This window comes from Salvelinus alpinus, chromosome 8 (assembly GCF_045679555.1).
Source record: "Salvelinus alpinus chromosome 8, SLU_Salpinus.1, whole genome shotgun sequence".
Taxonomy (NCBI): Eukaryota; Metazoa; Chordata; class Actinopteri; order Salmoniformes; family Salmonidae; genus Salvelinus; species Salvelinus alpinus.
In genome coordinates this window covers 72,248,650-72,271,735 of record NC_092093.1, presented here as the reverse complement: position 1 = coordinate 72,271,735, position 23,086 = coordinate 72,248,650, and the positions used below count along the sequence as shown (strand labels likewise).

General features: G+C 42.5%; 2 protein-coding genes across 10 annotated transcripts in view; both read left to right on the top strand.

Moving 5' to 3' along the window:
- Positions 1-7,367: 7,367 nt before the first annotated feature.
- On the top strand, positions 7,368-8,745 carry prmt6 (protein arginine methyltransferase 6). Its single transcript, XM_071414955.1, has one exon. It carries the CDS (start codon positions 7,434-7,436, stop codon positions 8,487-8,489), a length of 1,056 nt encoding a protein of 351 aa, XP_071271056.1. The 5' UTR covers positions 7,368-7,433; the 3' UTR covers positions 8,490-8,745.
- A 10,237-nt stretch (positions 8,746-18,982) lies between these two features.
- The window catches only part of ntng1a (netrin g1a), a 154,986-nt gene continuing 150,882 nt past the window's right edge, over positions 18,983-23,086 (top strand). For 8 of the 9 annotated variants that reach the window (XM_071414954.1, XM_071414951.1, XM_071414948.1 and 5 more), the window contains exon 1: positions 21,114-22,079. The gene's annotated coding sequence lies outside the window, so the exon portion shown is untranslated. Of the gene's footprint in view, positions 19,322-21,113; positions 22,080-23,086 lie in introns of those variants that run through there. The other variant, XM_071414947.1, reaches the window with a different exon arrangement.

The window sequence follows — 23,086 nt, the reverse complement described above, 5'->3', positions numbered from 1 at the left end:
GAGATTCTTCAAAGTAGCCACCCTTTGCCTTGATGACACTCTTGGCATTCTCTCAACCAGATTCATGAGGTAGTAACTGGAATGCATTTCAATTAACAGGTGTGCCTTGTTAAATGTTAAGTTGTGGAATTCCTTTCCTTCTTAATGCGTTTGAGACAATCAGTTGTGTTGTGGAAAGGTAGAAGATAGCACTATTTGGTAAAAGACCAAGTCCAAATTATGGCAAGAACAGTTCAAATCAGCAAAGAGAAACGACAGTCAATACTTTAAGACATGACGGTCAGTCAATTTGGAAGAATTCAAGAACTTTGAACATTTCTTCAAGTGCAGTCGCAAAAACCATCAAGCGCTATGATGAAACTGGCTCTCATGAGGACCGCCACAGGAAAGGAAGAGTTACCTCTGCTACAGAGGATAAGTTCATTGGAGGTACCAGCCTCAGAAATTGCAGCCCAAATAAATGCTTCACAGAGTTCAAGTAGCATCAACTGTTCAGAGGAGACTGCTTGAATCGGGCTTTCATGGTCGAATTGTTGCAAAGAAACCACTACTAAAGTACGTCAATAAGAAGAATAGACTTGCTTGGGCCAAGAAACACGAGCATCCTTTGGTATGATGAGTCAAAACACAGTTCACTTTCATAGCAGCCACGTTGTATTCCTACACGCATCTGTACATTCTCCTCCTCTCACCTTGTCTCTTAGCTTGTGGACTTCAATGCACAACACAACAGCAGTATATGACCAGGCGAAAAAACCTTTCCAAGCCAAACCATATCATAACCGCTACACACAACCTACATCATTGTCACTATATTAGCTAAAGTAACATCAACATAGCTAATAGAACTAACGCGTTAGTGAACCCGCTACAATCATGCAGTAACATTACAGAGTACAATCAGTAAGCAGTTTAGCACTCATAGCCAGCTAGCTAACACAGCAGCCATCTGTTTGAGCAGTGTTTGTGGGCTAAACTGAAACTGAAAAAAATAAAAGACAAAATATCTCTCTATTTCTCTCTTGCTTCCCCTTTATTTTGGAAGAAATTAATTTGTTAAAAACTGTTTAACTATTGTCTTTCTCTCTCTTGGAGTCAACTACTGACCACATGTTATACACTGCAGTGATAGCTCTGTAGCTTATGCTTTCAGTACTAGATTCATTATCTGATCCTTTAATTGGGTGGACAACATGTCAGTTCATGCTGCAAGAGCTCTGATTGGACTTACTGTGTAAGTCTATGGAAGTGGGTGAGACCCATGAGCCTCCTGGGTTTTGTATTGAAGTCAATGTACCCAGAGGAGGGCGGAAGCTAGCTGTCCTCCGGCTACACCATGGTGCTACCCTACAGAGTTTTGTTGAGTGTACTGTAGACATTCCTTGCAAAATAGTGTTTTAATAAATTATTTGGTGACGTGATTATACTTAGTGTAGTTTTATCTAAAAAGGATAACTTTTGAAATGTTTAAAAAAAAATGTTTTAATGAAATTCACTGAGGAGGATGGTCCTCCCATTCCTCCAATGAGGAGCCTCCACTGGTCTATACCATATTGCATGTCTTTCGTTTAAAAACCTACGCTCAGGGCAATTATTTAAACCATCTGTGGCTATTTCTGTTTCAACAACTCAGAGCATTAAGCACTTCTCTTTAAGTGCACCATCATGATCTGTTCACTACAGTCCGTTTGGAGCACTTAAAACCTGATCAACCTTTTTTTTCCAGGATCTTTGATTAATGAGCAGTGTTGTCTTCACTTGACTTGGTGGTTAAGTGGTTAAGTGATATGGAGGCGGAAGGGAAGAGTGGACGGAACCGGAGTATAAAGGCACACAAGGCTTCTGCACATGTTGTATCAAAAGACTGAAACATGACTGTACATGTTGTTGTCATCTATGTTGTTATGTGTCTTGTATGCACCACTCTGTCACCACACATAAAGTTCCCTTTAGAGGATATAAAAGTTATTGGAATTTAATTTCAATGACTAACATACACACAACATACAGTAGAACATAACATGATTCATCTGGAAACCTGGGAGAACATAGTTGTAATGCATATATTACAACAATGTACAAGCATGTTGATTGAATATGAAAAAAGGACAAGATGTGAAATGTCTAATAGCGTCCGTGAATAATCATGCATATTTCCAATTGTAGTCTAGATACAAATTATACTGAGGAGGAATTGTGATGCAGTCAGCATCTCTCTCTCCCTGCCTCCTTGGTGTCTGTCATATTTGCAGGTTGTACTTAGTAATTTAATCTAATTGCAGTCTAATGTAACTGACACGAGGAAGGAGGGGAAGCAGGTCTTCGGGGAAAGGGGATGTAATTATTGAATTGATTCATGGGGCCATGATTGACGGGCCAAGATCCTGTCACAGCAACTGGTCAGGAGAATGAGTGGGAGGATGCGGGAGGGAGGGGGAGGGTGGGTGGGATAGGAGGGGCATGGGATGATGGGGAAGGAGAGGGATGATGATGGAGGAGGGCTTATAGAAAGCGCTTCCACAACCTCCAATACTCCTCATCCAAACTGCTGCAAGACAAATTCTATATATTTGCGCTTGACAATATCTCTGATTATTGTGCTTGTGTGTATGTGTATGTGTTTCCTATGGTTTTAGATATGCTTTCTCCTCTGTTTCAGATCCTAGACAGAAAAAAACATGGTTTGTGTGTGAGAACTGTGTTTGTCATGGAAACAGAGAGAACAATTTAAAACAATAACCAATGTTTTGTTTAAAAGGAAAAGCTGTTTTATGACAGACCACTGTTCGCTTATGTAACCCCGTTCTATGAAAGTAAAATATCAAAGTACTCTCCTATTGATCCCTGAAAATGATCGATAGTCCGCCATTGCATCCCAGTGTCTGTTACTCAGCATGCTAGTCTTCTGGAATGGGGGATCATGACACTGAGACTGATTGCTAGGACACTGGACCTGTGTGTGTGTGTGTGTGTGTGTGTGTGTGTGTGTGTGTGTGTGTGTGTGTGTGTGTGTGTGTGTGTGTGTGTGTGTGTGTGTGTGTGTGTGTGTGTGTGTGTGTGTGTGTGTGTGTGGGTGGGTGTGTGTGTGTGTGTGTGTGTGTGTGTGTGTGTGTGTGTGTGTGTGTGTGCGCGTTTGCGTGCATTCATTCCTGTATGTCTGTGTGTCTGTGTGTGTGTGCGTGTGTGTGCATGTGTGTGTGGCTAGTGCTAAGGCAGGTGACAGGTCTGGTCATGCTGACAGCAGTCAGGCTACTCCTAGGGGACTGTACAGACTGACAGCAGCTGCCCAAAAAGAAGCACCACATCCTGTTTTCCAGTACAAAGAGCCTGCTCACTCTTGCTACCTTTCTCTCTCGCTCTCTCTCTCTCTCTCTCTTTCTCTCTCTGTCTCTCTTTCTGTCTGTCTCATTCTCTCTCTGTCTGTCTCTCCCTCCCTGTTTATATTCTGAAACTCAGAACTCAGAACCTTCACACCTGCCTCTCTTTCTCTCAAAACACACATGCCAAGTAGGAAACACATACAGTGGGGAGAACAAGTATTTGATACACTGCCGATTTTGCAGGTTTTCCTACTTACAAAGCATGTAGAGGTCTGTAATTTTTATCATAGGTACACTTCAACTGTGGGAGACGGAATCTAAAACAAAAATCCAGAAAATCACATTGTATGATTTTTAAGTAATTAATTTGCATTTTATTGCATGACATAAGTATTTGATACATCAGAAAAGCAGAACTTAATATTTGGTACAGAAACCTTTGTTTGCAATTACAGAGATCATACGTTTCCTGTAGTTCTTGACCAGGTTTGCACACACTGCAGCAGGGATTTTGGCCCACTCCTCCATACAGACCTTCTCCAGATCCTTCAGGTTTCGGGGCTGTTGCTGGGCAATACGGACTTTCAGCTCCCTCCAAAGATTTTCTATTGGGTTCAGGTCTGGAGACTGGCTAGGCCACTCCAGGACCTTGAGATGCTTCTTACGGAGCCACTCCTTAGTTGCCCTGGCTGTGTGTTTCGGGTCGTTGTCATGCTGGAAGACCCAGCCACGACCCATCTTCAATGCTCTTACTGAGGGAAGGAGGTTGTTGGCCAAGATCTCGCGATACATGGCCCCATACATCCTCCCCTCAATACGGTGCAGTCGTCCTGTCCCCTTTGCAGAAAAGCATCCCCAAAGAATGATGTTTCCACCTCCATGCTTCACGGTTGGGATGGTGTTCTTGGGGTTGTACTCATCCTTCTTCTTCCTCCAAACACGGCGAGTGGAGTTTAGACCAAAAAGCTCAATTTTTGTCTCATCAAACCACATGACCTTCTCCCACTCCTCCTCTGGATCATCCAGAGGGTCATTGGCAAACTTCAGACGGGCCTGGACATGCGCTGGCTTGAGCAAGGGGACCTTGCGTGCACTGCAGGATTTTAATCCATGACGGCGTAGTGTGTTACTAATGGTTTTCTTTGAGACTGTGATCCCAGCTCTCTTCAGGTCATTGACCAGGTCCTGCCGTGTAGTTCTGGGCTGATCCCTCACCTTCCTCATGATCATTGATGCCCCACGAGGTGAGATCTTGCATGGAGCCCCAGACCGAGGGTGATTGACCGTCATCTTGAACTTCTTCCATTTTCGAATAATTGCGCCAACAGTTGTTGCCTTCTCACCAAGCTGCTTGCCTATTGTCCTGTAGCCCATCCCAGCCTTGTGCAGGTCTACAATTTACCCCTGATGTCCTTACACATCTCTCTGGTCTTGGCCATTGTGGAGAGGTTGGAGTCTGTTTGATTGAGTGTGTGGACAGGTGTCTTTTATACAGGTAACGAGCTCAAACAGGTGCAGTTAATACAGGTAATGAGTGGAGAACAGGTGGGCTTCTTAAAGAAAAACTAACAGGTCTGTGAGAGCCGGAATTCTTACTGGTCGGTAGGTGATCAAATACTTATGTCATGCAATAAAATGCAAATTAATTACTTAAAAATCATACAATGTGATTTTCTGGATTTTTGTTTTAGATTCCGTCTCTCATAGTTGAAGTGTACCTATGATAAAAATTACAGACCTCTACATGCTTTGTAAGTAGGAAAACCTGCAAAATCGGCAGTGTATCAAATACTTGTTCTCCCCACTGTACATAGTGACATCTAAATACAGGCATGTGCTGTACATGGTCATCACCACAACTCCAGCAGACTGTACATACGCACAAACCAGATATACTCACTCACTCAGTACTCTTCTTAATTCTTGCTGTCTGTCTCAGCATGATGTGACGAGTCCTTCACAAACAACTTCTGATCTTGAAAAGAAGAAGAAAATAAAGATCAGCTTTGGGCGGGTAGGTTATCGATTTTTCCAAAGTGATTTGGTTTCCTCTAGCTGTACTCATGGTTGACCAACCATCAGCTCCCTTGCTTTTCTCTCCCATCTCCCTGCTTTAACATCTCTGAAATTTTCCAACATGTTTCAGGGCCAGTGAACACAATGCCTTCCCTCCTGGCAATCCATCAGACTCACCAATCAGACTCCAGTGAGCCCGCGGTTTAGATCAGCAAACAGTGATAGAAAACTTTCATTAAAGGAGATCAGGTGCTCACATCTGAGCAAACGTGTTTTCTTTAATCCTCCAATAATGTGAGATTGGGAAATTACATTATATAATAGGGGTGATTTTATGCAAACACGTGTGTTATCTTAGTGTGTGTGTCTGTGTGAGAGTGAGCAGGAAGAAAGCAAGATAGACAACACTGCTACCCATGATAGGAACTGTACAAGGTGACTTCATCACAAACAAGTGAAGCAGCACATGCAGGCAAACCGAAGGTGAAGAAAAAAGTACAGCTTGTCAGACCAAAAGCTGCTTTGTAGCTACTCTTCTGTCTGTAGAGAGACAGGCGATGATGATGTGTTGTCATTTTGTTAAGGTTAAAAGGAATTCATGTCATCCATCATATTGGGGGATGTGGTGAAGATCTGATTGGCCCTGGCATGGGGCCAGCCAGGCTACCTGTGTATGTGTGTGCGGGGGGGGCTTCCTGCAACTGTGAGGGGAGGTGAGGCCAGATAGACACACTGGTTACGTCCCCCTGCTCAGACGTTGCATGTTTCAACCAATGGTTGCGTGCCACATCACCGACTGTGCCGTTGGGCACCAGATTGCTATAACATATGATGTGGTTAGCTGATACGTAAAATTCAAATTTTTCATCACATTGTCCTAAGTATTAATTTGAAAGGAATCCTGGAAAACCCAACAACCTGGCAGCTCTCTCCTTTTCATCTTAGTGAAATGGAATACAGCTCCTGCTAATTCTCCAACTAGCGCTAGCCAAGGATATGTGGAAGGAACTGGGAAAGTCACAGAGGATTCACTGAGAGGAGAACAGTGCCATAAACATGTGTTCTACCTGCCATCATTTTCGGGGTGGAGAGCTTAGAACTATTTGTGGGCATGCTTTAGCCTATAATTGGCCTTCCACACAGCAAAGCATGTCCTGATGGAGCACATGTGGGCCTATGATGCCCACTGCATCGACATTTCTTTTATAAGGCACCATAATGCCTTGTTCAAAATATCTGGGAACTCGGAACTCGAATTTGCACAATGCATTTAAGAGAACTGAAAAACTTGGGGGGAAAAACAAGCTTAAACTGGAAAAAATCATTTTGAAAGGTCCGCCAACTTGGAATTCCAACTTGGGAGCATGGGCCTCTTTGGGAGCATGGGTCTCTCTGACTTTCCGACTTCAAGACCACTGACGTCATGATTTGACCTCTATTTTTCCAAGTTCGCAGTTTTCTTGAATGCACCATAAGATATAAGATGATGAGGAGTGAAGAAAATGGGGATGATAGTTTTTTTTAATGCTGCATTTGATATGGATGGTTGTGGTTGTGCACATTCAGTAGTCACATATTTTCATGATCAAACAGGTTTGTCACTATTCTTCAAGATGATATTTGATGTCCTACTACTCATGTCATCCATTGATCAATCGGTGAATGATGCCGCGTTCAAATCAACTGGGACATCGGAAAAATACGAGCGCAAATCATGACGTCAGTGATCCTCAGCTCGGAAATCGGAGCTCTAGAAAGATTCCTGATTTTCCGAGGTGAAATTCTGAGTTGGATGACCGATTCCCAGTCGGCGCTTGTTTTTTTCGAGTTCCCAGTTGTTTTGAACGCATTGAAGTCAGAGTTTCCGAGTTCACAGTTGTTTGAACGCGGCATCAAACAACGCATTGCGACCACTGTCATTTGATGGTTCACTTTTTACTTCTGGGAAATGTAGTTCTACAAAAACAAATAGCTAGCAAATCTACGAATTCGACTGTTTCTTAAACGACAAAGACCATGGTGCAACCCGTTTCCTCTTTCCGGAAGTATAATGCACTGAAGTTCCAACGTGATAACAAGAATCTGAGGGCAAGCGAAATGTCCCACTTCACAAAGAAAAGGAAATTAGACAAAAATGTGCAGGATAACCTGTACTTTGACAGCTATTCCGATGTTACCATTCACGAGGAAATGATTGCAGACACTGTCCGGACGAACACGTACAGGACAGGGATACTGAGGAACAGCAGTTTGATCCAAGGGAAAGTAGTGTTGGATGTCGGGGCAGGAACCGGTGTTCTAAGCATATTTTGCGCCCAAGCCGGGGCCAGGAAAGTTTACGCGGTGGAGGCTAGTTCAATCGCTGATCAAGCTGTTAAAATCGTTAAACACAACAAGATGGAAGACATAATCGATGTGATTAAAGGGACTCTGGAGACAATCGATTTGCCGGAGCAGGTGGACGTGATAGTAAGCGAGTGGATGGGGTACGCGCTGCTTCACGAATCTATGCTGAATTCTGTCCTCTTCGCCCGCGACAAATGGCTTAAAGCCGGCGGCCTTATTTTGCCTTCCAAGGCCGAACTGTACATTGCACCCATCAATGACTTGGTGGTGGAGGACCGGCTAAGTTTCTGGTCAACTGTGAAGGACCAGTACGACGTGGACATGTCGTGCATGTCTGACTTCGCCAGGAAATGCATCATGAGCAATGACATCACCGTGAACTTGGTGACGGTAGAGGACGTGCTCTCCCACCCCTCCAAGTTCGCCGAGTTAGATCTGTACTCGGTTACCACGGAGCAGCTGAAATCCGTGAAGGGGGCATTCAAGTGCGAGTGTTTCGGTTCGTCTGCCGTGAACGCGCTCTGCGTGTGGTTCACGGTGACCTTTCCCGGTGGCGAGGAAAAGCCCCTGGTTCTCTCCACATCTCCGTTCAAACCGGAGACGCACTGGAAGCAGGCAGTGTTGTATCTGGATGAAGCAGTGGATGTTAGACAGGACACCACAGTGGTGGGCGAGGTCAACATGTATCCCTCAGAGGACAGTTCCAGACATATATGCATCCACGTGGACTACACTATAGGAGAACTCAAAAAACATTCCAAGACCTTTTCCATCCCTGATGGTTATTCAGGAGAGGCTCAACAATAATGTTTAGGCCTAATCTTTGACAGTTTAAGCAATGTCAACCTTACATTAACCTGGCTTAGCAGCAAAGAGGGACACTTGGTAATTAATTGTTGGCCAAGGCCTAAGTTGTAATGATGGAAAGAATCCCACTATTGTGTAGTTTATGCTACAGAGTTTCTTGATGTCTTTGAACTTGTGAAAGAGAGCCAAAGTGTTGTGGTAATTGATCTGAATTGAGTAGTTAAGGGGATGGAATGAAATAAATACATTTAACAAATAAGCTCTCAATTGAAATGGTATGCAACTCACTTTTTCTCATATTTATATGGGAAAAATATATTTTTTTGTTACACTATGAGTGGGTCTTACAGCAGAAGCAAGGTAACAAGGTCAGGGCTATATATATATATATATATATAAGGGCTATTTCCAGGCCTTTGTGTCTGTTATTGACACCAGCAGTTGGTACAATAGGCCTGTCAAAAATCATAATCTGTGGATCCACCATTGGCTCACTGACAAAGATTATCAATATTGATTTCTTGTCTGTTCACTCCGTGCACCGTATAGATAGGCAAGATACCAGACCAATTAACTGTTTGTGTTTAAAAATATATATTTACAGGTGACTGGCTATATCTATATATATATATCTATCAAACGCTCCCTGAAACACTTCAGCGAGCAGGCCTTTCTAATCGACCTGGCCCGGGTATCCTGGAAGGATATTGACCTCATCCCATCAGTAGAGGATGCCTGGTTATTTTATTTAAACACCTTCCTCACCATCTTAAATAAACATGCCCCGTTCAAGAAATTTAGTACCAGGAACAGATATAGCCCATGGTTCCTTCCAGACCTGACTCCCCTTAACCAACACAAAAACATCCTGTGGCGTTCTGCATTAGCATCGAACAGCCCTCGTGAAATGCAACTTTTCAGGGAAGTTAGAAACCAATATACACAGGCAGTTAGAAAAGCCAAGGCTAGCTTTTTCAAGCAGAAATTTGCTTCCTGCAACACAAACTCAAAAAAGGTCTGGGACATTGTTTTTATTTTTTATTTCACCTTTATTTAACCAGGTAGGCAAGTTGAGAACAAGTTCTCATTTACAACTGCAACCTGTCCAAGATAAAGCAAAGCAGTTCGACACATACAACAACACAGAGTTACACATGGAGTAAAACAAACATACAGTCAATAATACAGTAGAAAAATAAGTCTATATACAATGTGAGCAAATGAGGTGAGGTAAGGGAGGTAAAGGCAATAAATAGGCCATGGTGGCGAAGTAAATACAATATAGCAATTAAAACACTGGAATGGTAGATTTGACAGTAGATGAGTGTGCCAAGTAGAAATACTGGGGTGCAAAGGAGCAAAATAAATAAATGCAGTAGGGGAAGAGGTAGTTGTTTGGGCTATTTATAGATGGGCTATGTACAGGTGCAGTGATCTGTGAGCTGCTCTGATAGCTGGTGCTTAAAGCTAGTGAGGGAGATAAGTGTTTCCAGTTTCAGAGATTTTTGTAGTTCGTTCCAGTCATTGGCAGCAGCATTGTAAAGTCCATGGAGAATAAGAGCACCTCCTCCCAGCTGCCCACTGCACTGATGATAGGAAACTCTGTCACCACCGATAAATCCACTATAATTGAGAATTTCAATAAGCATTTTTCTACGGCTGGCCATGCTTTCCACCTGGCCACCCCTACCCCGGTCAACAGCACTGCACCCCCCACAGCAACTCGCCCAAGACTTCCCCATTTCTCCTTCTCCCAAATCCAGTCAGCTGATGTTCTGAAAGAGCTGCAAAATCTGGACCCCCACAAATCAGCCGGGCTAGACAATCTGGACCCTTTCTTTCTAAAATTATCTGCCGAAATTGTTGCAACCCCTATTACTAGCCTGTTCAACCTCTCTTTCGTGTCTTCTGAGATTCCCAAAGATTGGAAAGCAGCTGCGGTCATCCCCCTCTTCAAAGGGGGGTACACTCTTGACCCAAACTGCTACAGACCTATATCTATCCTACCCTGCCTTTCTAAGGTCTTCGAAAGCCAGGTTAACAAACAGATCACCGACCATTTCGAATCCCACTGTACTTTCTCCGCTATGCAATCTGGTTTCAGAGCTGGTCATGGGTGCACCTCAGCCACGCTCAAGGTCCTAAATGATATCTTAACTGCCATCGATAAGAAACAATACTGTGCAGCCGTATTCATTGACCTGGCCAAGGCTTTCGACTCTGTCAATCACCACATCCTCATCGGCAGACTAAACAGCCTTGGTTTCTCAAATGATTTCCTCGCCTGGTTCACCAACTACTTCTCCAACAGAGTTCAGTGTGTCAAATCTGAGGGCCTTGTTGTCCGGGCCTTTGGCAGTCTCTATGGGAGTGCCAGAGGGTTCAATTCTTGGGCCGACTCTCTTCTCTGTATATATCAATGATGTCACTCTTGCTGCTGGTGAGTCTCTGATCCACCTCTACGCAGACAACACCATTCTGTATACTTCTGGCCCTTCTTTGGACACTGTGTTAACAACCCTCTAGACAAGCTTCAATGCCATACAACTCTCCTTCCGTGGCCTCCAACTGCTCTTAAATACAAGTAAAACTAAATGCATGCTCTTCAACCGATCGCTGCCTGCACCTGCCCTCCCGTCCAGCATCACTACTCTGAACGGTTCTGACTTAGAATATGTGGACAACTACAAATACCTAGGTGCCTGGTTAGACTGTAAACTCTCCTTCCAGACTCACATTAAACATCTCCAATCCCCAGTTAAATCTAGCATCGGCTTCCTATTTCGCAACAAAGCATCCTTCACTCATGCTGCCAAACATACCCTCGTAAAACTGACCATCTTACCAATCCTCGACTTCGGCGATGTCATTTACAAAATAGCCTCCAACACCCTACTCAACAAATTGGATGCAGTCTATCACTGTGCCATCCGTTTTGTCACCAAAGCCCCATATACTACCCACCACTGCGAACTGTACGCTCTCGTTGGCTGGCCCTCGCTTCATACTCGTCGCCAAACACACTGGCTCCAGGTCATCTACAAGACCCTGCTAGCTAAAGTCCCGCCTTATCTCTGCTCGCTGGTCACCATAGCTGCACCCACCCGTAGCACGCGTTCCAGCAGGTATATCTCACTTGTCACCCCCAAAGCCAATTCCTCCTTTGGCCGCCTCTCCTTCCAGTTCTCTGCTGCCAATGACTGGAACGAACTACAAAAATCTCTGAAACTGGAAACACTTATCTCCCTCATTAGCTTTAAGCACCAGCTGTTAGAGCAGCTCACAGATCACTGTACCTGTACATAGCCCATCTATATATAGCCCAAACAACTACCTCTTCCCCTACTGTATTTATTTATTTATTTATTTTGCTCCTTTGCACCCCAGTATTTCTACTTTGCACACTCATCTACTGTCAAATCTACCATTCCAGTGTTTTAATTGCTATATTTTATTTACTTCGCCACCATGGCCTATTTATTGCCTTTACCTCCCTTATCTCACCTCATTTGCTCACATTGTATATAGACTTATTTTTCTACTGTATTATTGACTGTATGTTTGTTTTACTCCATGTGTAACTCTCTGTTGTTATATGTGTCGAACTGCTTTGCTTTATCTTGGCCAGGTCGCAGTTGTAAATGAGAACTTGTTCTCAACTTGCCTACCTGGTTAAATAAAGGTGAAATAAAAAATAAACAGGTCACTGGCCCTAGTCTATTTTATTGTGTACACATCATTTCCATAGGCTTGAACACATTGAACTGAATCTGATGTCATATTTTACCTGATTGTTATTGAAATGGTTATCCATAACAAGTTTAATAGATTCACCCAATCGTTCACTGAAGGCTACTTTGAAAAACTCTCTAGGCCTCCCTGATGTACAGTGGGGCAATAAAGTATTTAGTCAGCCACCAATTGTGCAAGTTCTCCCACTTAAAAAGATGAGAGAGGCCTGTAATTGTCATCATAGGTACACTTCAACTATGACAGACAAAATGAGAATTTTTGTTCTCCAGAAAATCACATTGTAGGATTTTTTATGAATTTATTTGCAAATTATGGTGGAAAATAAGTATTTGGTCAATAACAAAAGTTTATCTCAATACTTTGTTATATACCCTTTGTTGGCAATGACAGAGGTCAAACGTTTTCTGTAAGTCTTCACAAGGTTTTCACACACTGTTGCTGGTATTTTGGCCCATTCCTCCATGCAGATCTCTTCTAGAGCAGTGATGTTTTGGGGCTGTTGCTGGGCAACACGGACTTTCAACTCCCTCCAAAGATTTTCTATGGGGTTGAGATCTGGAGACTGGCTAGGCCACTCCAGGACCTTGAAATGCTTCTTACGAAGCCACTCCTTCGTTGCCCGGGCGGTGTGTTTGGGATCATTGTCATGCTGAAAGACCCAGCCACGTTTCATCTTCAATGCCCTTGCTGATGGAAGGAGGTTTTCACTCAAAATCTCACGATACATGGCCCCATTCATTCTGTCCTTTACTCGGATCAGTCGTCCTGGTCCCTTTGCAGAAAAACAGCCCCAAAGCATGATGTTTCCACCCCCATGCTTCACAGTAGGTATGGTGTTCTTTGGATGCAACTCAGCATTCTTTGTCCTCCAAATACGACGAGTTGAGTTTTTACCAAAAAGTTATATTTTGGTTTCATCTGTCCATATGACATTCTCACAATCTTCTTCTGGATCATCCAAATGCTCTCTAGCAAACTTCAGATGGGCCTAGACATATACTGGCTTAAGCAGGGGGACACGTCTGGCACTGCAGGATTTGAGTCCCTGGCGGCGTAGTGTGTTACTGATGGTAGGCTTTGTTACTTTGGTCCCAGCTCTCTGCAGGTCATTCACTAGGTCCCCCCGTGTGGTTCTGGGATTTTTGCTCACCGTTCTTGTGATCATTTTGACCCCACGGGGTGAGATCTTGCGTGGAGCCCCAGATCGAGGGAGATTATCAGTGGTCTTGTATGTCTTCCATTTCCTAATAATTGCTCCCACAGTTGATTTCTTCAAACCAAGCTGCTTACCTATTGCAGATTCAGTCTTCCCAGCCTGGTGCAGGTCTACAATTTTGTTTCTGGTGTCCTTTGACAGCTCTTTGGTCTTGGCCATAGTGGAGTTTGGAGTGTGACTGTTTGAGGTTGTGGACAGGTGTCTTTTATACTGATAACAAGTTCAAACAGGTGCCATTAATACAGGTAATGAGTGGAGGACAGAGGAGCCTCTTAAAGAAGAAGTTACAGGTCTGTGAGAGCCAGAAATCTTGCTTGTTTGTAGGTGACCAAATACTTATTTTCCACCATAATTTGCTAATAAATTCATTAAAAATCCTACAATGTGATTTTCTGGATTTTTTTTCTCATTTTGTCTGTCATAGTTGAAGTGTACCTATGATGAAAATTACAGGCCTCTCTCATCTTTTTAAGTGGGAGAACTTGCACAATTGGTGGCTGACTAAATACTTTTTTGCCCCACTGTATATTACCCTAACAAGACTACTATGCAGCTCAGGTGAGGACAAATGTCTAGCATTCTCTGGCATTTAAGTTTTCATTCCAGTCGGACTCTAACCATCAGCTTACAGTAAGGTGATCATGTCTGATAGAATAATGTACATGTTAAAAGTATGGCAAACATGTTTTTCTCTTTATGATAATATGCGGTGTGAGACAGGAGGTGCATGGAACAGGTAACATTTTAATAACAAAAATAGGATATACAGGTAGGCTGTTATTTGGTAGTCTTTATTGACTCTCATAGTTAAATGTGACTTCACAGCAACATTTTTTCTCAAATTCACTTAGTTGCCACAGGTGTCTTCTAACCTGCCAGTGCCTAGTAGACAGACTAAAGGCAGGAACACAGATATTGGAAATGTTAAGTGCAGTATTAGCTTCCAGATGCTCCTGAACTCCGTATCAAACTGCAGCATGCACAGTCACTCTTCTCTGCTCAATGCTCTACTCATTCTAACCCATCCTTGCCTTGAATCATTTGAAAACATTTGAAAACAAATAGAAAGGGCGTACAAACATTAAATTGGTTTATTTGTCTTGTAAGGAGGATCAATAGAAAATGTGCTTAATCTAACTCATTTGTTGGAGTCATTGTTATATTGGGGATGTGTGAGAGGAGAATCCACTATGTTAGAGCTTATGGGTATGCAACAACTAGTCTTTCCAAAGGTCCGTGGTCCTCTGTCTCTGTTACAATGTCTTCCGCAGTCTGAGAAACACAAAGGCTCATCTGACAGCAGCTGATGAGGATAACCGCTGTTATGAGAGAACAATGTGAGTCAGTAGAAGTACCATCAAATGAACATTTGACATTACGTTACATTCCCCATTATAACTCCACAGACTGAGGAGGAAGGAGGGTGCTAGGAAAGTGTGAAACAGCTGAGAAAGAGAGATAGATTAAGATTGAAAAAGCCTCTCCATGGACCGATGTATGTGTTATTAAAAAGCTAAATGCATTCTATATGTGAGAAGATTATCTATATTGTATGCATTGTTGTAGAGTTTATGAATTTGATCGTAGGCCTATGTGTCTATGAGGGATCTTTTTAGCCCGATACAACATCCCTGACTGGATTCATATCAGAACTGGTCTGCGTCCAAAGTGGTTAGAGCGTTGGGCCAGTAACTGCAAGGTTGCTGGATCGAATCCCCGAGCTGACAAGGTAAAAATCTGTCGTTCTGCCCCATAGCAAGGCAGTTAACCCACTGTTCCCCGGGCGTCGAAGACGTGGATGTCGATTAAGGCAGCCCCCCACACCTCTCTGATTCAGAGGGATTGGGTGAAATGCGGAAGACACATTTCAGTTGAATACGTTGTTGGACAATTGACTAGGTATCCCCCTTTCCCAAATGGCTCCCTATACAATGCAGTTCTTTTGGTCAGAGCCCAATTGGCCCTGGCCAAAAGTAGGGCACTATATCGGGAACAGGGTTCCATTTGGGATGGACCCCTGATTACCATCTCCTATTTGTGCCTGGTATGCTAATGACCTACAATATATAAACCAATAGGAATAATTTTCCACCAGCCAGTTACAGTAACCAATATTTTGACAAATTGGAAACATGTTATTTACAAAAACTTAATTTAGAAGAGCAATTCCCTGAGCTGTGAGTTAGTCTCCCCACAGCCCTGGAGAGATCATCTGTCATCATTATCATTAGCAGCCTTGGATGTAAGCCTTTTTATAGACAGGGATATTACAAACTACCTTGTACTGCACTAATCTCTATCATGCATTTAGCCTACACCTTTTTTCTCTCACACCGACACTACTGCCCTTCTTTTGTTGTCTATTCTTTTAAATACTGTAATAAGGCTAGGTTTCAATCACCCCATCACTCCTTTCTCTACTGGATTATCTCTATTATACAGTTACTGAACACCTTTTCTACTGGATTATCTCTATTATACAGTTACTGAACACCTTTTCTACTGGATTATCTCTATTATACAGTTACTGAACACCTTTCTCTACTGGATTATCTCTATTATACAGTTACTGAACACCTTTCTCTCACACCTATACTGTTCCGTTGTATTATTTCTGCTTTACAATAAGGCTACGTTTCAATCATTATTTTGTACACAAACATTGATGCACACAGTAAAGCTGTTCAAATACTATGGTGTGTTCCCATTTATCTGTTTATCCCCAGCCCATGAATGTGACTGACTTCACATTCAAATCCTTAGCTGGAATTGTGTGTGTGTGTGTGTGTGTGTGTGTGTGTATGTGTGTGTGTGTGTGTGTGTGTGTGTGTGTGTGTGTGTGTGTGTGTGTGTGTGTGTGTGTGTGTGTGTGTGTGTGTGTGTGTGTGTGTGTGTGTGTGTGTGTGTGTGTGTGTGTGTGTGTGTGTGTGTCAGAAATGCATCCAACTGAATGCAGTGAGGCATGACTGCATGAACGGACACAACACATCACAACAGGGACAGAGTTGTTTGGTGCTGTTAAGTAAATCCCGAACAGGATGGCCAAATCGCAATCAGCCTACGGCAGGAGGCGAGGCAGACGGGTTTCGCCTGTGTGTGAAGTACAAATCCACCAAACTGTGTGGTGCCTGTGTGGTTCTAATCCCTTTTCAATCATGCACTTTATGGATTACGCTCCTATGTAATTCTTCTCAGGTATAGTTTTTCTTTTTTTCTTATTTTTGACTTATTATGATATTTCAATTTGGGGGAGTTAAGTTATGGGCTTAAAGCACCATGCAGGATAAGTAGAGGACTGTAGAACACAGATTGATGAAAGGTCTTTAGCCAGGTCATGGGCGTAATGTTCTCTTATAAGAATACATATAATAAGAGTAGTAATATAACTATTGCTGGGCTTACAGTTGACATATTATGGTATCCTGACCATCCCACTGCTGACACCTATGTAGCAAATCCAGGGTTTTTGTTCGACTGGGACTCAAACCGAGGCCTATTTTGTTCCAGTGCTTGTAACACTTCCTGATGATCAGTCTTTTTTTGTTTTGTTTTTCAAGACAAACGTGTGTTGTGAAATTAGTTGTGAATGCATTGTAATGTTTTGAAAATTGTATAACTGCCTTAATTTTGCTGGATCCCAGGAAGAGTAGCTGCTGCCTTGGCAGCAGGTAATGGGGGTTCAAAATAAATACAAATACAAATACACACACTGCCTTCCACTTGCTTGTCGGCCGGTTGAAGGCAACAGTACACTCCATTGAACCAAGGTAAAATCCAATACTCAGCCTGCCGTCTGTGAGACAGTGATGGGCAAAAACGTCTGTAGACATCCATTTTCTAATCATCATCCAATATATGACAGCACAGCATCCACAGAAAGGCACACAAACACACAAGCACACATATACACACACACTGACAGAGGTGGATGACAAATAATGGAGCGTGAGGCACGTGATTGCCGGTCTGTGTCAATTGCAGTGCCAACTATCGAACCTCCACATAGATTTTAAGACACTGTGCTGAATGGGGGGGGGGGGGGGGGGGGGATAGTAAACATAGATGGTGCAGAAGCTTTTCAATCAAAGAAGGAAAGGGGCCAGTGGATCACAATTTGTTTTTACAATCCATCCGACCACAATACATTTGATGTCTAGTTCAAGTACCATTTTTATCCCTCTGTCAGTGAGATATTTTACAGGTAATTGTTTAATAGCTGTTAGATATTACAGCCTGTGTAGAAGGAGAGGTTATTGTAAGGCCACAAGTCCTCTCTGACCAAGAAAGACTATAACTACAGTAAGGGCCTTAAATGCTTCCTGTTTCATTTCACCTAGTTAGTGTATACTGACCCTGAGGCATAGTTTTAAATAGACTAACATGTGTCTTTCTTCTCTTCTTCAGAGTTGTGGTGATGCAGTGAGAACAGCTGTACTTTTTGAAAGATATTCAGTCTACAACATCTGTATTTTAATCCATTCTGTCCTCGGTGTAGCTAAGTGGACACACAAACTAGGCATTACAGGAAAAGAGAGTTGCATGAAATGGGCTGTTTTATTCCAATGCTGGTTATTGTGTGGTTTGTGATGGTATGTTCGTGTCAGATGAGTTGCCCTTGGGCGAGTCGCGTGAGGATCTGTCCACGTGCTGAAAGGTAGATTAAGATTCAAAATGCCTCTCCATGGATCGAGGTGTGTGTTTTTAAAAAGCTAAATGGATTCTATTTGTGAGAAGATGATCCCTATAGTATTCAGCTGTGCTTTGTCACGTAAGGAGCTGTCCAGTGCCTTAAATGAGCGGTGCTGCCCAGTTAAAGTGTGACGAGCTGTCCAGCTCCAGAAAAGAGCGGTGCTGCCCAGTTAACGCGCGAGGAGCTGTCTATGGTGCTGAAGTCAGTGCCCAGTTGACGCGCGAGGAGCTGTCTATGGTGCTGAAGTCAGTGCCCAGTTGACGCATCTACATAGAGCTATACACTTTCTCTGATCTTTTTCTTTTGAAGTGTACGTGTAATGTATTTTGAGCAGAGTAAATTACACTAACACAATTTGATAATAATTGTTCTCCGTGTTAGGATTGGGATGATGCTTAATTTAGATACATTTTATGTTGTGTCAAAGCAAAAATAGCCCATGTGACTGGCTGGCTTCCATCATTGTTTGCTAAAAAGGGCTCTGACAGACCCTCAGATGCAATGTTATTATACTTTCCACAACCGTCATGTGATTGTCACGTGTTAGATATTTCTACTATCAATCTGTTTTCTGTAGCCTTATCTTTTCACTTGAAATGATTTACTAAACTTAGTTGTGACATTGCATGACTTATTATATGACTATTAAAGGCACACTAAAGTATACCCATAACAAATGATTTGATATCAATTAAACACGATGTTTCCATTACTGAAAGATGCTTGAACTGTGTGTGTCTCGGTAGACAAGATCATTTACTACATGTCAGTACGCTGCAGCACTACTCGTGAGTGTCGGTATTATAACCGCTCCTTCTACAAGTCTAATGAAAGACGTGCTCAATAGTCATAGCCACTGTATTTTTGTCATCAACAACTTTTCAGACAAGGATCAAGTAGAACTTAAAGTACTATTTCCCTTTACCCCTGTGTGACGTTGCATGTGTTTGTCTTGTTGTTTCACTAACTGAAGTGGCATTGTCACTGAAGTGACATCCGTGCCTCCGCTCACCCCATTCCGGTGAAGCCACGGAGAGAACTAGTCGTTTCACAGCAAGTCTCTGCTCTCCGCGTGAACAACGATGTCCAGGTTTAAAAAAAGAAATATATCGCTGTGTTACATGATCTTCGCTATTCTTCGCAAGGATACGAAATGAACCTTTGAGAGAAAAGGTAAGGTCTACTTGTTTGGGTTTTTGCATGTTGGAGGGATGGGCACAAACTTGTTGATGGTCGCGGCTATATGAGACGCCTTATGATTTGATAGAGTGGTTTCTGATAGCTGACAGGAAAAGTTTATAACTATGATAAAATAGAGCACAGTCGATTCATTAAATAATGCTTTAAAATAAATATATAAGTACAGTGGGTTAGAAGTATGCATTTGTAATCTTCTTAATTGTTGTCCTATACCTTTGATTTATTTGTGCGTTTGCTGCGTGGTGTAAAGCTTGCCAAAGTGTTGTTGCGGACTTGCTGTTCGGGAATATCTGTGTGATAATTGAGGCCATATGCCTCACTATAGGGCTCACTATCCAACAGAGGTCTGATAGGTGTTTGTATTGCACTGCTCATAGAGCGAGCTGTGTGTGGGGAGCTGATTTCGACATATAGGCTTCTTCCATCACCTCATATAAATTGTACAATGCTGATAATAACGCTACTGATTAATTTCAACATATCGACATCAACAGGGGTGCAGCGAGACACTGTAAGGGAAAAATGACTTTTAATTCCAATTTTCAATTTTAAATCCTGACAAAAGCATTAGGTTATTAAAATATGGCCCCGTGCTACTTCTTTCCAACTTTCAGCACGGATTTTAATTTCAACGTCTGACATTTTCAATAGAAATATGTGAGTAAATAAGGGAGTTTATTGTCCAGCACAATAATTGCAAAACTAGGCCTATTGACATTCTACAGAACTCTCAAGTCACAGGCCACAGGTCAGCATCTGCCACCCAAGGATGTTTTTTCAAACTTGTGAATCATACAGGCCTAACAGACTACATGTACTCCTACATGAGACCTCTATACAGGTAAACCATAGGGACTGGTCTCCTTTGCTACTCAATGGAGAAGAATTGAAACAGATTTGTATTCCAAACCGGCCCTAGACGTCAAAACAGGAGTAGCAGGGTCATTGATATAACTTCAGTGCTTTCTCTTTCTCTCTCCATCTCTGGTCTTGATTGTTTCTTTCTGTCCTCCGGATCATCGCCACCGCCGGAGGATTTACTGTCAGAATGGATCGAATTTTAATATAATCTGGGCCCTCCCCAAGGCTAATATCCTGACGGTGTGAGAGATTGCTGCGGACTCAATCCCCTGTAGAAATCACGTGTTTCGACTCTTGCCAGTGTCCGGTAAATTGCAGTGAAAATGCAGCTAACATATTGAGTCTTACACAAGGTGTAATGACGTTGCTAAACGTCCAGCAACTCACACTGACTCATCAAGGTTTTTGATGGGTGGCCGTGGTATGCGTGTGCTGTAATTTGAGCACGTCATGTATGGGGTGGAGTGCATGCTTTGCGCATCATCCCATTGCCTATATTTGACAGTCCTCTATACTCATATTTTCAAACCTCTCATTAATTTAACCCGGGACAGATTTGGGGGCCCAGGAGCCCCATACTTAGGCATGGAAGGCCTAAATGTTTGATTTTTATTTCCATATGTGTGCATCTCCAAGTCAATTAACAACATCACCACAATGTTTAGTCCAGTGCGCATATTCTACGCGCAATCTGACAAATCTCTAGCCTATGTTAACATAGCATTGAAACAGTTAGCCTATATCATTAAACTAAACCACTAAAACAACTACATGTAAAATAGTTAAATAACTGTAGTTATTAAAATTACTTGCTACCTTTAGGACCCTGCGGAACACATGTAGGCCTATTGGTAGAGGTACGGCATGCAATCACTACATTAGCTCGCATTTGGAAGAGATTGCTTATCTCTCATATCTCTCTCTCTCTGCTCCGTCCGTTAGAGTGGGAACCACTGCTCACAGTGATCTGTCATTTGTCCTCTAAGTTTAGATACATCCGCCCCATTGAGTCTCAGACTGGTCCTGAAAGAGGACTGCGCTGGGGGGGAAATATTGAGGCTGAGTGAGCGGTTTAATCTAACGGACTCTCTAAGTGCGCTATCTCTTACCCGCCATCTCCACTGAGCAGTTTCCTGCCTAGCTGTGCTGTGTAGGGGAATGCGCGAAGGATGCGTGACGCCGGAACAGTGGAGGATATTCTCGGCAGCGCTGCTAATTGCTGTGATTCATGTTCCCTTTGAGTGCCTGTAACGAGTAGGCTATAGCGAGAGATTAAGAGAGAGAGAGAGATAAGTGTATATCCGCTCACAGGAGTCAAATGTCTTGGCTGTGGATCTAAGAAATGATACAGATTAAACGGAAATTTTATAAAAGACAAAGGAGCCTTTGCGTTTCAAAGTTTTTTCCTAGTGGTCTTTTTATTTTTCTGATGCTGTTCCATTGCTTCCAACAATGCAATAATGGAATTGCACGTGGCAGAATGATGACCAGCGGCGCGCGGGACATAGGCGGCTGTCAAAATACTCACCTATTTGTGTTATTGTGCTGCTCTAAGAGCTCCAGACAGTGATCAGTCATTTGTTTTAAAGTGGGAGAAAATCTCCTCTGATCCCGTCTCTTCACTAAAGAGATGTTGCACTTGCACAGCGATTCCAGGAAGATTGACGTGCGCGCGGGGGGACCATTCAATCGCTGCCACCACTCCAGACTCAGCTTGTTTTAACTCTTGGGTCATCAACTTTTAGCATCCCGTTTCTACCGAACTCATCACATTAAGATTTACACGCGCATCTTAAAGGGGTTCCTGTGGTCAGTGCTGAACTTGTTGAACACTGGACTGTGCGCGGTGTATTGAGGCAAACCTACACATGTAAGTACGCATAGGCTATTATTGAACTAAGTCTATTTTGTAGGCATGTTGTACAATTAAAGTAACTCGTTTAATTGTGGCCAACTTCGTTAAAACATTGTATGCTGTATGAAGGTAGTCTTAATAGCTGACTCATCTTTCAATACTTCCTGAAATGTAGCCTAACTTTTGCTGGAAACCCACCTACAGTAGGCTCTTATCGAAGTGTTGATTATGTCATATCTTTGAACATTTGGTATAATTTGCCATAATGCAGTCCGAATGAAGTTGAAAGCGTCCATGCTCATTACTCATGTAATACGTTAAATAATGTAATGAAAACATTAATTACTTGACTCCGGTGCCCTTTTGGCAAAGCTAAGCCTACTTGCGATTTGTGGAAGCGCCCCCTTGTGGAATTGATCAATTCCGTATTAGTATTACCAGTCAATATCATGAAATGCTGCTAAAAAGATACTGTCCATTCTGTATTTTTTGGGGTTGTTTTAAAGGAAATATACTTCATGGTTATGCCCTGTTCAGCCCTGTCCTATCAATACACCTGCTGTAGCCTCAAGTGTTTTAGTAGGCTAAAGAATGTGAGGTGTGCGGGTACCAAAATATAAGTGTTTTTTATATACGACAATCTATCCTGCATCCTTTTGAAAGGCTTGGTAGTTTCTTATATTCAGTGTATTCTATTAATACGCCTAACGATATGTTTGAGTCGTTGTTTTATTCAGAGCAGCTTTCTGCCCGTGCTTCACCCGTGCATTTCGAATCCAGGCTTATCCTCTGGGTATTACTTGACTTTGATTAGATTTGGTAAATAATAATGATCAATAAGAAGCTGCAGACTGAGAGCCAGTATAATGTATTTTATACAGTTGAGTTTGGTTAACATTATCACATATCATATATTATTATGGCACACTATTTAAATACATGATGGTGTTATACAGTATTTATATTTCTAATACAGGGCCTACTAACTTATTTTTTTGTTTTAGTTTGTAATAATAATAATA